Here is a 16,899-nt window from a genome sequence, read left to right on the forward strand (position 1 = left end):
CATCCATGGCTAACTAAGGAAGTTAAGGATAGTATCAAATTGAAAGAAAAGGCATACAATTCTGCAAAGATTAGTGGCAGGCCAAAAGATTGGGAACATTTTAGGAACTAGCAGAGGATAGCTAAAAAAATAAAGAGGGAGAAATTAGAGTATGAGAGTAAAATTAGCAAGAAATATAGAAACAGACAGTAAGAGCTTCTGCAAATATATAAAAAGGAAGAGAGTGGCTAAAGTAAGTATTTGTCCCTTAGAGGATGAGACTGGGGAATTAATAATGGGAAACAAGGAAATGGCAGAGACTTTGAACAAGTATTTTGTACCTGTCTTCACAGTAGAAGACACAAAAAGCATCCCAAGAATAGTGGAAAATCAAGAGGCAAAAGGGAGGGAGGAATTTTTTAAAAACTACTATCACCAGAGAAAAAGTATTAGGAAAACTAATGGGACTAAAGACTGCCAAGATCTGATGGCCTGAATCCTAGAATCTTAAGAGAAGTGGCTGCACAGATTGTGGATGCGTTGTTGTAATCTTCCAAATTCCCTAGATTCTGGAAAGTTCCCAGTGGATTGGAAAACTGCAAGTGTAACACCTCTATTTAGGAAAGGGGGAGGAGGACAACAAAAAGCAGGAAACTATAGGCCAGTTAGCCTAACATCTGTCATTGGGAAAATGCTAGAATTTTATTAAGGAAGTAGTAGCAGGACATTTAGAAAATCATAATGCAATCAGGCAGAGTCAGCATGGTTTTATGTAAGTGAAATCATGTTTCACAAACCTATTAGAGTTCTTTGAGGTTGTAACACGCAGGGTGGATAAAGGAGAACCAGTAGATATAGTGTATTTGGATTTCCAAAAAGGCATTCAGTAAGGTACCACATAAAAGGTTACTACACACGATAAGAGCTGATGGTGTGGGGGGTGATATATTAGCATGGATAGAGGATTGGCTAACTAACAGGAAACAGAGTGTCGGAATAAATGGGTCATTTTTAGGTTGGCAAACTGTAACTAGTGGGGTGTCACAGGGATCAGTGCTGGGGCCTTAACTATTTATGATATATTAATGACTTGGATAAAGGGACCGAGTGTATTGTAGCCACATTTGCAGGTGATGCATAGATAGGTAGGAAAGCAAATTGTAAGGAGGACACAAAGTGTCTGCAAAGATATATATATAGGTAAAGTGAAGAGGCAAAAATTTGACAGATGGAGTATAATGTGGGAAAATGTAAGGTTGTCCACTTTGGCAGGAAGAATAGAAAACCAGAATATTATTCATGTGGAGAGGGACTGCAGAGTGCTGCAGTACAGAGGGATCTGGGTGTCCTTGTACATGAATCACAAAGAGTTAGCATGCAGGTACAGCAAGTAATTAGCAAGGTAAATGGAATGTTGGCCTTTATTGCAAAGGGGATGGACTATAAAGTAGGGTAGTTTTGCTACAACTGTACAGGGCATTGGAGAGACTGGACCTAGAGTACTGCATACAGTTTTGGTCTGTTTACTTAAGGACAGATATACTTGCATTGGAGATAGTTGAGAGAAGGTTCATTAGGCTGATTCCTGGGATGAAGGGGTTGTCTTATGAGGAAAGGTTGAGAAGGCTGGGCCTATATTCATTGGAGTTTGGAAGAATGAGCGGTAATCTTATTGAAGCATATAAGATTCTGAGCCGGCTTGACAGGGTAGATGCTGAGAGGATATTTCCCCTCCTGGGGGAATTTAGAACTAGGAGGCACCGTTTCAAAATAAGGGAGATGTCTTTTAAGACAGAGATGAGGAGGAATTTCTTCTCTCAGAGGGTCGTTAATTTTTGAATCTTTGAAATTCTCTTCTACAGAGAGCAGTGGAGGCTGAGTCGTTGAATATTTTCAAGGCTGTGTTGGACAGATTTTTGATCTACAAGGGAGTCAAGGGTTATGGGGACAGGCAGGAAAGTGGAGTTAAGGCCACAATCAGATCTTATTGAATGGCGGAGCAAGCTCGAGAGGCTGAATGGCCTAATCCTGCTCCTATTTCTTACATTCTTATGTTCTTATCTACCATGATGCAGACTTGTCACGTAAGCTAATGCAGCAGGCAGTAAACTGAGATAAGCAAGGTGGTAATTCATGCTCCAAGCAATCAGCCAATGGGATACACTGGCGAAGACATCTTTGGCAACAAAGATGTGAACCCAAACAGAGTCAAGGATAGAAACAACTTAACTTGGAAATGTTCAACTAATAATTCACAGTCCCAGAAGTATGGGATGGCCCCGCATAGGATAAACCCTCACAGGACAGTCTCAGAGGAGGATCCCTCATTGGAAGAACCCTCATTGGAGAAGCCACCATGGGTGGATGTCTACAGGTCTCCTGATAGTAGCACTGGAATTACAGAATGTTTTCATTCAGAGGCTAGTAGCAAATACAGTGTTTTTTCTAATGGAAAACTTTAATTTTCTTATAATTGGGAAGAGCAGAATAGCTCATATCAGAAAGGTAGTGAATTTCTTGAGTGCATTCATGATAGTTTTTTACAATATATTGTAGAGCCAACAAGGGAACAGGCCATACTAGATTCAGTAATGAGCCAGACTGAGTTAATAATACAACAGAAAGGGAACAATTATCTAACAGTGATCATACTATGATTGAATTCAATGTTAGGTTTGAAAAAGAAAATTATAACACAGTTACTAAGATTCTAGATGTTTATACATTTAACTTTGACAGGATGAGACAGAGACTGAGGACAGTAAACTGATTAAAACAGTTATCAGATAAAACTACAGATAAACAGTGTTCAAAAAGAGAATTTAGCTTAATATAGGACCAGTATATACCCCTAAAAAGAAAGTGATCTACTTACCAAATAAAACAGCCATGGTCAACAAAAAAAGGTGAGAGATAACATTAAACTTAAGAAAAGTGCATACAAAAGTGCATTACGACAGAAATGTGGAGGTTGTTTAGGGAGCACTTGCTGCGACTGCTGGATAGGTTTGTCCCGATGAGGCAGGGAAGGGATGGTAGGGTGAAGGAACCTTGGATGACAAGAGATGTGGAACAGCTAGTCAAGAGGAAGAAGGAAGCTTACTTAAGGTTGAGGAAGCAAGGATCAGACAGGGCTCTAGAGGGTTACAAGGTAGCCAGGAAGGAACTGAAGAATGGACTTAGGAGAGCTAGAAGGGGACATGAAAAAGTCTTGGCGGGGAGGATTAAGGAAAATCCCAAGGCGTTCTACACTTATGTGAGGAACAAGAGGATGGCCAGAGTGAGGGTAGGGCCGATCAGGGATAGTGGAGGGAACTTGTGCCTGGAGTCGGAGGAGGTAGGGGAGGTCCTAAATTAATACTTTGCTTCAGTATTCACTAGTGAGAGGGACCTGGTCGTTTGTGAGGACAGCGTGGAACAGGCTGATATGCTCGAACAGGTTGAGGTTAAGAGGGAGGATGTGCTGGAAATTTTGAATGATATGAGGACAGATAAGTCCCCGGGGCCAGACGGGATATACCCAAGGATATTACGGGAAGCGAGGGAAGAGATTGCCGCGCCTTTGGCGATGATCTTTGCGTCTTCACTGTCCACTGGAGTAGTACCGGATGATTGGAGGGTGGCAAATGTTGTTCCCTTGTTCAAGAAAGGGAATAGGGATAACCCTGGGAATTATAGACCAGTCAGTCTTACGTCGGTAGTGGGCAAATTATTGGAGAGGATTCTGAGAGACAGGATTTATGATTATTTGGAAAAGCATAGTTTGATTAGAGACAGTCAGCATGGCTTTGTGAGGGGCAGGTCATGCCTCACAAGCCTTACTGAATTCTTTGAAGATGTGACAAAACACATTGATGAAGGAAGAGCAGTGGATGTGGTGTATATGGATTTTAGCAAGGCGTTTGATAAGGTTCCCCATGGTAGGCTCATTCAGAAAGTAAGGAGACATGGGATTCAGGGAAAGTTGGCTGCCTGGATACAAAATTGGCTGGCCCATAGAAGTCAGAGGGTGGTAGTAGATGGAAAGTATTCAGCATGGAGCTCGGTGACCAGTGGTGTTCCACAAGGATCTGTTCTGGGACCTCTGCTCTTTGTGATTTTTATAAATGACTTGGATGAGTAAGTGGAAGGCTGGGTTAGCAAGTTTGCCGATGACACGAAGGTTGCTGGAGTTGTGGATAGTGTGGAAGGCTGTTGTAGGTTGCAATGGGACATTGACAGGATGAAGAGCTGGGCCGAGAAGTGGCAGATGGAGTTCAACCTGGAAAAGTGTGAAGTGATTCATTTTGGAAGGTCGAATTTGAATGCGGAATACAGGCTTAAAGACAGGATTCTTGGTAGTGTGGAGGAACAGAGGGATCTTGGGGTCCATGTCCATAGATCGCTCAAAGTTGCCACCCAAGTTGATAGGGTTGTTAAGAAGGCGTATGGTGTGTTGGCTTTCATTAACAGGGGGATTGAGTTTAAGAGCTGCGAGGTTATGCTGCAGCTCTATAAGGCCCTGGTTCGACCACACTTGGAATATTGTGTTCAGTTCTGGTCGCCTCATTATAGGAAGGATGTGGAAGCTTTTGAGAGGGTGCAGAGGAGATTTACCAGGATGCTGCCTGGACTGGAGGGCATGTCTTACGAAGAAAGGTTGAGGGAGCTAGGGCTTTTCTCATTGGAGCGAAGAAGGATGAGAGGTGACTTGATAGAGGGGTACAAGATGATGAGAGGCATAGATAGAGTGGATAGCCAGAGACTTTTTCCCAGGGTGGAAAGGGCTATCACCAGGGGGCATAATTTTAAGGTGATTGGAGGAAGGTTTCGGGGAGATGTCAGAGGTAGGTTCTTTACACAGAGAGTGGTGGGTGTGTGGAATGCGCTGCCAGCGGTGGTAGTAGAAGCAGATACATTAGGGGCATTTAAGCGACTCTTGGATAGGTACATGGATGACAGTAGAATGAAGGGTAGGTAGTTAGTTTGATCTTAGAGTAGGTTAAAGGTTCGGCACAACATCGTGGGCCGAAGGGCCTGTACTGTGCTGTACTGTTCTATGTTCTATGTTCTAAAAGTGCAAAGAATAGTATAGAACCATGGGACTGAAAAAGATATAAACGGCAAAGGAAGACAAAAAAGATAATAACAGCTGCAAAAAGGCAATATGAGAAGAAACTTGCAAGGGCATCAAGGTTAACACAAATAAAAACAAAAAATGCTGGAAATACTCAGCAGGTCTGGCAGCATCTGTGGAGTGAGAAGCAGAGTTAACGTTTCAGGTCAGTGACCCTTCATCAGAACTGGCAAAGGTTAGAAATGTAATAGGTTTTAAGCAAATAAAGCGGAGGTGGGGCAAAAGATAACAAAAGGGAAGGTGTTGGTAGAACAGAGGGTCACAGAGAATACCTGACCAGAAGGTCATGGAGCAAAGGCAAAGGGTATGTTAATGGTGTGCTGAAAGACAAAGCTTTAGTGCAGAGAGGGTGTTAAATGACAGAATAATGAACAGCCCTGGCCAAAAGCACAAACATGAAAAAAAAAGTGGGCAGGCACATGGTAAAAAACATGATGAAACAAACTAAAATAAAATAAAAATAAAAATAAAAAATGGGTGGCCTGTCATGCTCTGAAATTATTGAACTCAATGTTCAGTCCAGCAGGCTGTAGTGTGCCTAATCAGTAAATGAGATGTTGTTCCTCGAGCTTGCAATGATGTTCACTGGAGCAGCAAGCCCAGGACAGAGATGTGGTCATGAGAGCAGGGGGGAGTGTTGAAATGGCAAGCGGCAGGAAGCTCGGGGTCATGTTTTCGGACTGAGTGAAGGTGTTCCACAAAGCAGTCACCCAATCTGCGTTTGGTTTCCCCATTGTAGAGGAGACCACATTGTGAGCAGCGAATACAGGATACTATATTGAAAGAAGTACAAGTAAATTACTGCTTCACCTGAAAGGAGTGTTTGGGGCCTTGGATAGTGAGGAGAGAGGAGGTAAAAGGGCAGGTATTACACCTCCTGTGGGTTAACACAAAATGTTTTCACAATTATACAGTGTTTTTAAGGATACTCAAGGGTAATGTGAGCCCTTTAAGAACACATGCAGGTAATATTGCAAATGAAAATAGCAAATGGCAGACTTGTTGAATAATTACTTTGTGTCAATCTTCACATTAAAGGAAGAAGATGATATACCTGATATTCCAGGGAAGCTAATAATGAATTAAGGACTGGAACTCACTAAAGTTAACGTAAACAAGAAAATGGTATTAGAAAAAATACTAGCAGTAAAAACTAACCCCAGGATCTGATGATTTCCACCCCAGGGTTTTAAAGGAAGTAGGTGAGGAAATTGCAGATGCTTTAGCCATAATCTTCCAAATCTCTCTCAATTCAGGAATTGTTGCATTAAATTGGAAAATTGCAAATGTATTGCCATTATTTAAGAGGGAATAGAAAGAAAAAACAGGCAATTATAGATCTATTAGCCTAACATCTGTTATGGGGATGTTATTGGAATCTATAATTAGGCACAGAGTGACAGAGCGCTTAGAGAAATTTGAGCGAGCCAACATTGATTTGTAAAGGGCAGGTCATATCTAACGAAATTAATTAAATTTTTTGAGGAAATAACTAAATTAGTAGACAGAAGAAGTCTATTGGTGTAGCTTATATGGACTTCCAAAAGGCATTTGATAAGGTTCCATGTAAAGGACTTTACCTAAAGTTAAGGCTCATGGAATTGAAGGCTAATTATTGATTTAGGAGATTGGTTAGGCGTGAGAAGACAGATAGTAGGGATAATTGGTATGTACTCAAATTGAAGGACTAGTGACATCCAACAAGGATCTGTGCTGAGGCCTCAACTATTCATTATATTTATTCTTCTTTTATATTCTAAGTATTATGTAGTATTATAATTTAGATGGTGGAGAGTCAGTGATTACTAATCCATTTGAAAAGGGGTCCTGCAACCAAAAAAGTTGAGAACCACTGATTTATACTGTTCAGTCTCTTTGTGCCAATAAAACATTCCCCCAGCTATAATGAAAGCACTGGTGATCTGCTTCCTTGTAATGTTCATTGGGAAAATGTTCTGGTTATGTGGAGTTTCTCTTTCTCTCTCTCTTTGGCCTCCTTGTCTCGAGAGACAATGGGTAAGCGCCTGGAAGTGGTCAGTGGTTTGTGAAGCAGCGCCTGGAGTGGCTATAAAGGCCAATTCCAGAGTGACAGGTTCTTCCACAGGTGCTGCAGATAAAATTGGTTTGTCGGGGCTGTTACACAGTTGGCTCTCCCCTTGCACTTCTGTCTTTTTTCCTGCCAACTGCTAAGTCTCTTCGACTTGCCACTCTTTAGCCCCGCCTTCATGGTTGTCTGCCAGCTCTGGCGATCACTGGCAACTGACTCCTACAACTTGTGATCAATGTCACAGACATCTTTAAAGTGGAGACATGGACGGCCGATGGGTCTGATACCAGTGACGAGCTCGCTGTACAATGTGCCTTTGGGGATCCTGCCATCTTCCATGCGGCTCACATGGCCAAGCCATCTCAAGCACCACTGGCTCAGTAGTGTGTATAAGCTGGGGATGTTGGCTGCCTCAAGAACTTCTGCATTGGAGATGCGGTCCTGCCACCTGATGCCAAGGATTCTCCGGAGGCAGTGAAGATGGAATGAATTGAGACATCGCTCTTGGCTGACATATGTTGTCCAGGTCTCGCTGCCATAGAGCAAGGTACTGAGGACACAGGCTTGATACACTCGGATTTTTGTGTTCTGTGTCAGTGCGCCATTTTCCCACACTTTCTTGGCCAGTCTGGACATAGCAGTGGACGCCTTTCCCATGCGCTTGTTGATTTCTGCATCGAGAGAAAGGTTACTGGTGATAGTTGAGCCTAGGTAGGTGAACTCTTGAACCACTTCCAGAGCGTGGTCGCTGATATTGATGGATGGAGCATTTCTGACGTCCTGTCCCATGATGTTCGTTTTCTTGAGGCTGATGGTTAGGCCAAATTCGTTGCAGGCAGCCCAATCCTGTCGATGAGTCTCTGCAGACACTCTTCTGTGTGGGATGTTAATGCAGCATCGTCAGCAAAGAGGAGTTCCCTGATGAGGACTTTCTGTACTTTGGTCTTCGCTCTAAGATGGACAAGGTTGAACAACCTGCCATCTGATTTTCTGTGGAGAAAAATTCCTTCTTCTGAAGACTTGAACACATGTGAGAGCAGCAGTGAGAAGAAGATCCTAAACAGTGTAGGTGCGAGAACACAGCCCTGTTTCACACCACTCAGGATAGGAAAGGGGTCTGATGAGGCGCCGCTATGCTGAATTGTGCCTTTCATATTGTCATGGAATGAGGCGATGATTCTTAGTAGCTTTGGTGGACATCCGATTGTTTCTAGTAGTCTGAAGAGACCACGTCTGCTGACGAGGTCAAAGGCTTTGGTGAGATCAATGAAAGCAACTTAGAGGGGCATCTGTTGTTCGCGGCATTTCTCCTGTAGCTGGCGAAGGGAGAACAGCATGTCAATGGTGGATCTCTCTGCTCGAAAGCCACACTGAGCCTCAGGATAGACACGCTCAGCCAGCTTCTGGAGCCTGTTTAAAAGGACTCGAGCGAAGACTTTCCCCACTATGCTGAGCAGGGAGATTCCATGGTAGTTGTTGCAGTCACCGCGGTCACCCTTGTTCTTATAGAGGGTGATGATATTGGCATCGCGCATGTCCCGTGGTACTGCTCCCTCGTCCCAGCACAGGCAAAGCAGAGCTGGAACCTGTCATAGCCGCTAAGCGCATTGCACTGTTGAATTACAAGAAAGCCCCCAGCGAGTTAACATCTGTAGCACTTAAAGTAGCCAGAAGCACTGCACAAAGAACAGCCAGGTGCTGCGCAAATGACTACTGGCAACACCAACACCGGAAACATCAGAGGAACGTATGATGGCATTAAGAGAGCTTTTGGGCCAACCATCAGGAAGATCGCCCCTCCCCCAAAGTCTAAATCAGGGGACACGATCACTGACCAGCGCAAGCAAATGGACTGCTGGATTGAACACTACCTAGAACTGTACTCCAGGGAGAATGTTGTCACTGAGACCACCCTCAATGCAGCCCAGTCTCTACCAGTCATGGATGAGCTGGACGAACAGCCAACAAAATCGGAACTCAGTGATGCCATTGATTCTCTAGCCAGTGGAAAAGCCCCTGGGAAGGACAGCATTACCCCTGAAATAATCAAGAGTGCCAAGCCTGCTATACTTTCAGCACTCCATGAACTACTATATTTATTAATGATTTAGATTATACAATAGAGAGCCATTTGTCCAAGTTTGCTGATGACAGAAAGATTGGTGGCATATTAAGTATTGTAGACAGAAGCGTAGATTAAGTAAGTGGGCAAAACTGTGACAGGTACATTTCAAATGTGGTAAACAGGTAAATATGAGGTCATCTATTATAGACCAGAAAAGGATAGATCTGAGAATTGTTTAAATGGTGAAAAGTTAGGAACAGTGGGCGTTCAGAGATTTAGGGGTCCATGTACTCAGATCACTAAAATGTTGTAGTAAGGTATATTAAAAAAAATCAAAAAGATTAATGGAATATTAGTCTTTATAACTAGAGGGCCAGAATATAAAGGGGAGGTAGTTTCCCTATAGATATGCAAAGGCTCGGTTCGACCACATTTGGAGTACTGTGTACAGTTCTGGGCACCCGCAACTTAGAAAGGGTATATTGGCCTTGAAAAGAGTGCAGCACAGATTCACCAGAATGTTACTAGGGCTCTAAGGGTTAAATTATGAGAAGAAATTACATTAACTAGTGTTGTATTCCCTGGATTATAGAAGGTTAAGGAGTGATTTGAATGAGGTTATAAGGATTTTGAAAGGAATTGCTAAGGTAGATAGAGAGAAACATTTTCTGCTGGTGGAGGAGTTTAGGACAAGGGGACATAATCATAAAATCAAAGCCAGATCATTCAGGCAAAAAGTTGGGAAAGACTTCTTCACACACAGGATGGTAGAAGAGTGGAAATCTCTCCCACAAGAAGAAATAGAAGCTAGTTCACTTAGTAATTTAAAACCTGAGATTGATAGATTTTTGCTTGCAAAGGTTATGAAGGGAAGGGAGCCAACGCGGGTAAATGAAGTTAGGATACAAATAAGCTATGATCTCATTGAATGTTGGAACAGGCTCGAGGGGCTGAATGGCCAACTCCACTTCCAAGTTCCTTATTAAGTGAATGCTTTTGTACCTTTGTGGTATTACCACAGAGAGTTTAAAAAGTAAACAGCTCTGGTTTTGAAGAGAATTTTCTTGAGCTGCATGGGATGTTAAAGGTTACCTGTAAACTTATCATCAGATGATATCTATAGAATAGACCATATTGGAGAAAGATAGAAAACTGTGATAAAATCAGAGGGAAACAGTGTTAGAGTTAACAAAAGACATCATACTGTCTAAAAATAGCTTATTTTTTCTTAATCAGACCTCATATTTCAACATTGTTTTCCTGAAATGGGAAAAATCCAAGAATAATATTCACCAAATTAAAATCAGCAAAAAAACTGACTTCAGTTTCAAGAACAGCTAAGAATTGGAGAAGAAATAGTTTTTTTTTTAAAAAGTGAAAATAAATCTTCTTTGGATGAGTTACAAGAAATCTTGGGGCAACAGGCTTTTGCAATCTCCAAATTAAAGTGCTGCATTTGCCAGCAATACAGTTCCACAGGCACAGGACTCCCATCTATTGGATGTGCGATTTTTATAATTCAATATTAAGTTGTGGTACAGTAGGTAAGTTGTATCAAATTATATTGGGTCTGGATTCTCATAGTCAATGACCCACCTGGAGTTAGGCCAAACTAAGTACATCACGGCAACCGGGATTGGCAGTTCTCTGCTGAACTCCATTTAGAGGGCTAGGATTGGACAAACAGAATGGGCAAAGAGACTGGATCATGCAAAGCTGTGTTGCTAATGGCTGCTTGAATTACACGTGGACTTTCAGCTTAAATCATTGTATAAAACAACACAAAAGCTTCTTTACAGGGGCAGCTCCTTAGTGGAAAGATGCACTCCATTCAATTTAAGTCTGTTTTTTTTTTACAGATGACAGCAGCACAGTAAGCAGTGGCCAGCCCCTTCCTGAAGGGCCCCAATCTGAATTTGCAAGTGAGGAGCCCACTGGAAAGCAGCTGGGTAGGTAGCCACTGAAAACTTGGCAAAACCCATTCATATGCATGATGTGGCTTTTCACATGGTGCAGGCTGACAGATTGAAGGTTTGCCAGCCTGAAGTGTCCAAAGCTGAATGGATTTAGGATGGCCTCAATGCTGTTCCATGTTGTTACCTGTTGGGCCAAAGTCCACAGCAGCAAATTGTTTCCAACTCAGTATACAATTGGCACGGAATTGTCTCTCACACGGGAGAGGGAAGAAAATGTCTTGCTGTTGAAAAGCTAACAGTCACAAAGCTGCAATAGGTGCACCTTCTGAAGTTAACCTTAAAGCACATTGTTAGGGTAATAGTGGGGGGAGCTTAATTTTGTGTGTTCGTCATGGTATATCTAGCCTAGGAGTACTTGACAAAGTAGAATCCAGGAAGATTTACTCTGCATGTATCCCAAGCTTTCCTGACCTAAGGGTACATGATGAGACACAGTACAGTACCTACTCTCATAGCTCACCACACTCATGGGTTGACCTGCTGAGTATTTCAAGCCTTTTTTTGTCTTGTGTTTGTTACATTTTCAGCATCGACAGTATTTTTAGTCTTTGTTCTTGTTCAGATTTGACAAGGTGGCTTGCTGCTACTCATGATGCCAAACCCTGGGCGTTGGGGGTGGGGTTGGTTGGGGAGGAGGGGGGAGAAAAGTGAGTAGGTTGCCCAGCTCCCAGTTTTAATCTGTGCTAAACGATGATCTTGACAAGTGCCAGTGTTTTGACGCTTCATTTCTCTGCTTCCCCCTCACACAGTTAAACCGAGGTTTACGCAGCCCAGTAAGATGCGCCAGCGAGTGATAGCGCGGCCTGTCGGCAGTTCAGTGCGCTTGAAGTGCACTGCGAGTGGGAACCCTCGCCCTGACATTGTGTGGTGGAAGGATGATCAGCGGCTGTCAGAGAACAAGAGGAACAGGTGGACACTCAGCCTGAGAAATCTGAAGCCCGAGAGCAGCGGGAAGTATACATGTCGTGTCTTCAACACAGCGGGTGAGATCAACGCCACCTATAAACTCGATGTTGTTGGTAAGTTGCTGCTGTCACAAGAGCTGACATCAAAAAAGGAAGGACTTGAATTTATATAGCACCTTTTCACAACTTCAGGATATCTCAAAGCGTTTTGCAGCCAATGAAGTACTTTTTGAAGTGTAGTCACTGTTGTCATATAGGAAATATGGCAGCCAATTTACATACAGCAAGCTCCCACAAATAGCTAGGCTATAATGACCAGATAATATGTTTCAATGATGATAATTGAGGGAGAAACATTGATCAGGACAAGAAGAAGAACTCCCTTTACTTCTTCGAAAGAGCTGCATGGGATCTTCAGCCTTCACCCAAAAGGGCATATGGTGCCTCAGTTTAATCCTCATCCAAATGATGGCACCTCTGACAGTGCAGTGCTCCCTCAGTACTGCACTAGTGTGTCAACCTAAGTTGTGTATGCAATTCTATGCAGTGGGACTTGAACCCACAACCTTCTGACTCGGAAATGAGAGTACAGAGCCGGAGCAGTTTATGGAGGGAGCTCCGGGGGGGTAGGACTGAGGTGACTGAAAGCCCCGCCATCGTTGAATAGGTGACGGGAGAAGGGATGCACAGAAGGTTGAAATCAGAAGAACTGCGTGTTTGGGAGGTTCTTTTAGGTTGGAGAAGATTGCAAAGTTAGAGTGGAGGGAGATTTATAGACCAGAATGTGGATTTTAAATTTTAACGTGTGGGGGCTGGGGAGTCAGAGTATTCAACAAGGGACATGTAAACATATAAAACCGACAAGCTTGAAAAAAAACAGCTGATGTATCAAGCCAGCACCACGCTCATGATAGCTGGAGCATCATGACTAGATACTTACCAGCCATTCCTCTCCACCCTACAGCCATATAATGCCTTGGTAGAGGACAGAGAGACTGTCACCAGGAGGCAGCTGCCATGGACCTTCAGGTGGCTGGTCATAGAGTTAATATCGACGGAGGTTGAGCTTTCATCTCAGCAAGAGGATTGTTCTCAGGATTGAGCAGCTGGAAGGAGGGTTACAGAGAGGAGGGTATAAAGAATAAAACTAAAATAATTAAAGCTGGAACTATCAGTAATGTTATCGTACAACCACCACCTAACCATCTTGTCTCAAATTCCTCCCTCTACTTCATTAAAGTTCGTCTGCTTATTATGACGCTGCAGTTAACATAACAGAAAGAGGAATTACACACCAGCCTGTTAACATTGTCAACTATGGCACCGAATTGGCAGGCAGGAAAAGACCAGTTGATCCATCAAGCCTGCCCCATTCTTCATGATGGGTGTAGTAGAATGACTAGAAACTTATCACATCTCCACTTCCCCCACCCCCTGCTACCCTCCAAAAGTATGTAATCTCCTGGGAGAGACAAAAAAAGCATAGAAAAAACCCAGGGCCACTAATGGGGAAAACAAAACACTCTGGAAAGTTTCTCTCATTCCAATCATTTCTAGCCTTTAATCAGTTTATTTCATTTTCTTTTCTTGCAGAGAGGACACGATCCAAGCCCGTTTTAACTGGCACTCATCCAGTTAACACAACAGTAGAATACGGAGGCACAACATCCTTCCAATGTAAGGTGCGGAGTGATGTGAAGCCTGTTGTCCAGTGGCTAAAACGCGTAGAGTACGGAACTGAGAACAAGTACAACTCCACTATTGAGGTCGGGGGGCAGAAGTTTGTGGTCCTACCAGCAGGTGACGTCTGGTTCCGTCCAGATGGTTCATACCTCAACAAGCTGCTGATAGCACGAGCGACAGAAGACCACTCCGGAATGTACATCTGCCTGGGCGCTAACACGATGGGCTACAGCTTTCGTAGTGCCTTTCTCACCGTGCTTCCAGGTGGGTCAACAATCAACTGCTCTTGCTTTGGGTTGCGGAATCTTCTTGGAAATGGTGTGACTCAGGAACCTCTCCAAATGTTGAGATAGAGGGACTTGTTCAACGCTCATCAGTATGGCAACCATCGTGAATAATAAATCCCAAAATAGCTGTTTCCAACCTGTTTGTGAGGGTCTTTTAAATGCATCTCAGTCTGCAAAAAGAGGTGCCAATGTCTTCCTCAAGTAGTTTTTTTTTAGATTTTTCCCATTACCAATGTTTTAACAACAAATGAAAGAAGAAGTTGTCAGGCCGCCCAGTAGCTTAGCACATTGGCCACTGTCTTCAGAGGCCTGAATTTAATGAAAGCTCGCTATCCTTGCTGGCTTTACAAACCCTATGCAAGGTGAGTTTGGGCAGACTCAAGCAGGCACCACCTCAGAACTTACTGGGCACAAGCCCACAGCATCAAAATTGGCCCCCATTTTAGCATTTGTTAGTATGAAATTGTCAAACTCAGTCCAAGAGGCCATGAGGATGGTGGGTATGACAAATGGAAATGTAAGCAGCTGGTGTGCTTCAGAAGTAAAAGTACATTACTGGGGCAGAGTAGAAGGAAGTTTACTTGATCTGGAAGCATTTGATAGGAGGTAGCATAAAGGGAGCTCTACTCTGCATTCGAATTAAGCTGCACCTGGACAGGGAGCACTTGAGACTGGCACAGCTGGATGCTATTTGGCACTGATAGCTCTCACCCTGATGCCATGAATTTGTCCAAGAGTATGAGAAATTCATGCTAAACCTGTGTGAATGTTGGGAGATATAACATCTCTCTGCCAAAACATTGCCACCAACCCCTCACCTCTGGCCCCCTCACCCACTACCTCAGTAAATACTGACTTCTGTTTTGTGAACACTGTGGTAATTGCTTTCCTTTCTCTTTTGTTGCATGTTATTCCTGGACTGTTGCTTGCCACAGATCCCAAGATTGAAAAGACAACTACCTCTTCGCGTGCCGCCAGCGGCTTACCGTGGCCGGTAATCATCGGAATCCCAGCTGGCGCCATCTTCATCTCCGGCATGATTCTGCTTTGGTTTTGCCAGACCAGGAGGCACGGGTCAGCACCACCCCCGCACCGACACCAGCGGGACTGTGTGGTCCTGGACAAAGACTGCGTGCCCATCGGAAACCCAGAATTCACCGTGGCAGCCCAGCCCCACCTGCTGGTTCAAGCCTCTGCCATGGTGCCCACTGTCACCCCCAAAATGTACCCCAAAATCTACACAGACTTCCACACCCACACCCACGCGCACACGGAGGGGAAGATCCACCAGCATCAACACTTCCACTATCAATGCTAGCTGTGAAGGCCTCGATCCTGGCATTGCACCATGCCATCCTGGGACTCTCGCGAAAGAACACCAAATATTAAATGGCACGTTGACTCCTAAGCTCACCACCACCTTCTCAAGGGCAATTAAGGATGGGAAATAAATGCTGGCCTTGCCAGCAATGCCCATATCCCATGAAACAAAAAAATTACATATTTGAAAAAAAAGTGAACACTGCCTGCAGTCTAGTTTTCAGAAATCTCTTCGAGCAAGCTGGCACCTCTGCCTCAAGTGGCATCCCTCAGGCCATCCACCATCTGCCTCACCCTTCAGCAGTTGGTGGCAGAAACCCTGCTTGGCTTCAGATGGTACAAGTGAGCACTTAAGAGACCCTGGTCTAGTGCTGCTGGAGGACCCAGCTGCTATCAGAGAGGTGGCTGCTGCAGGCGCCTGGACTGAAATATCTCAAAGAGATCCTGAATGGTGCCTTTGTTTGGTCTGGTTATCCTGTTTATCTGTGTTACTAATCTCTCTAAACTCATGGGCAGGATTGCTATCTGCCTGCTGTCCGTCTGCGCAGTCCAGTTTTTATTTGTTGAGTGAGGTGTCCAGAAATGTCTAACATGTAAACTAGGCTGTGTAAAGTCTGACTTTCAAAGGTAGTCTTGAGATATTTGCATCTCAAGAGTTTGGGCCCTTTTGCTCTTGAGCTTGCAGAGTTTTCAATGAACTGTCATCATCAGCAAAGCAAGGAGAAAAAAAATCACAACTCATGGCATAATCCCACTCATCCCTCCCTCTTAGACCCATCCCCACTCTTCTGTTTTACACTTGACAAAAGTAGCAACCCTAACAGTGTGCGTGATATTGGGCCCAATTGTTTGATGTCCGCCCAAATGATCCCTCTTCCCAGTGATTTACTCAGTTCAACTTTCTTGACAAACCTCAGGCTCATTAAGAATTGAAGATTCACAGCAATCAAAACCCGGGTATTGCTTTTACTTCGAAATTGTCTGGCTCCTGAAATTCAGTGATCCAGGTTGCAGGTAAATAAGTTGGGGATCAGCACCAAACCGAAATCTAAATTAAGGCTGGTTTGCTCAACCCCTTAGCCTAATCCATCATTTTCAGGCAACTATCTGGACACCTCTGCACTGAGGTATGCAAGTGCGTGTCTGTATATATACACAACAGTATGAGGTAAAAAGACAACATGATATGTACAAAGGATGTAATTGGATGATATTTTCTCATCAAAATATTTATGAGAATTCGAATAATTTTATTAAAAAAAAAGCAGAAACCTTTCATTTGTGTTGTAGCATTGCTGGCTCCCACACAGGCCAAATGTAAAACCCTGCGCATTCCAATGTGGGGTCCTCTAGCTCAGCGATCTCAGACATCTGCAGCTATGGTCCACAGGTGGGTTTGAAGAAATTCTTTTCTGAACCTTTCAAATCTATTCAATCAGCAAGCAGCTGGGGAGGGGCACGCACTGATCCCTAGAGCCCTCGTCATCCTCCAACTTCCAAGTTCCCTATCTCGTCCATGGC

At 43.7% G+C, this 16,899-nt stretch overlaps 1 protein-coding gene across 5 annotated transcripts in view; it reads left to right on the top strand.

Moving 5' to 3' along the window:
* The window catches only part of LOC137375800 (fibroblast growth factor receptor-like 1), a 211,507-nt gene extending 194,840 nt beyond the window's left edge, over positions 1–16,667 (top strand). For all 5 annotated transcript variants that reach the window (XM_068043265.1, XM_068043269.1, XM_068043267.1 and 2 more), the window contains 4 exons: positions 11,067–11,156; positions 11,933–12,202; positions 13,682–14,035; positions 14,994–16,667. In XM_068043265.1, coding sequence (XP_067899366.1) covers positions 11,067–11,156; positions 11,933–12,202; positions 13,682–14,035; positions 14,994–15,376 — 1,097 coding nt within the window. In that variant the 3' untranslated portion in view covers positions 15,377–16,667. The remainder of the gene's footprint in view (positions 1–11,066; positions 11,157–11,932; positions 12,203–13,681; positions 14,036–14,993) is intronic.
* The last annotated feature ends 232 nt before the right edge of the window (positions 16,668–16,899 follow it).

Source organism: Heterodontus francisci, chromosome 12 (assembly GCF_036365525.1).
Source record: "Heterodontus francisci isolate sHetFra1 chromosome 12, sHetFra1.hap1, whole genome shotgun sequence".
In the NCBI taxonomy this organism is placed as follows: domain Eukaryota; kingdom Metazoa; phylum Chordata; class Chondrichthyes; order Heterodontiformes; family Heterodontidae; genus Heterodontus; species Heterodontus francisci.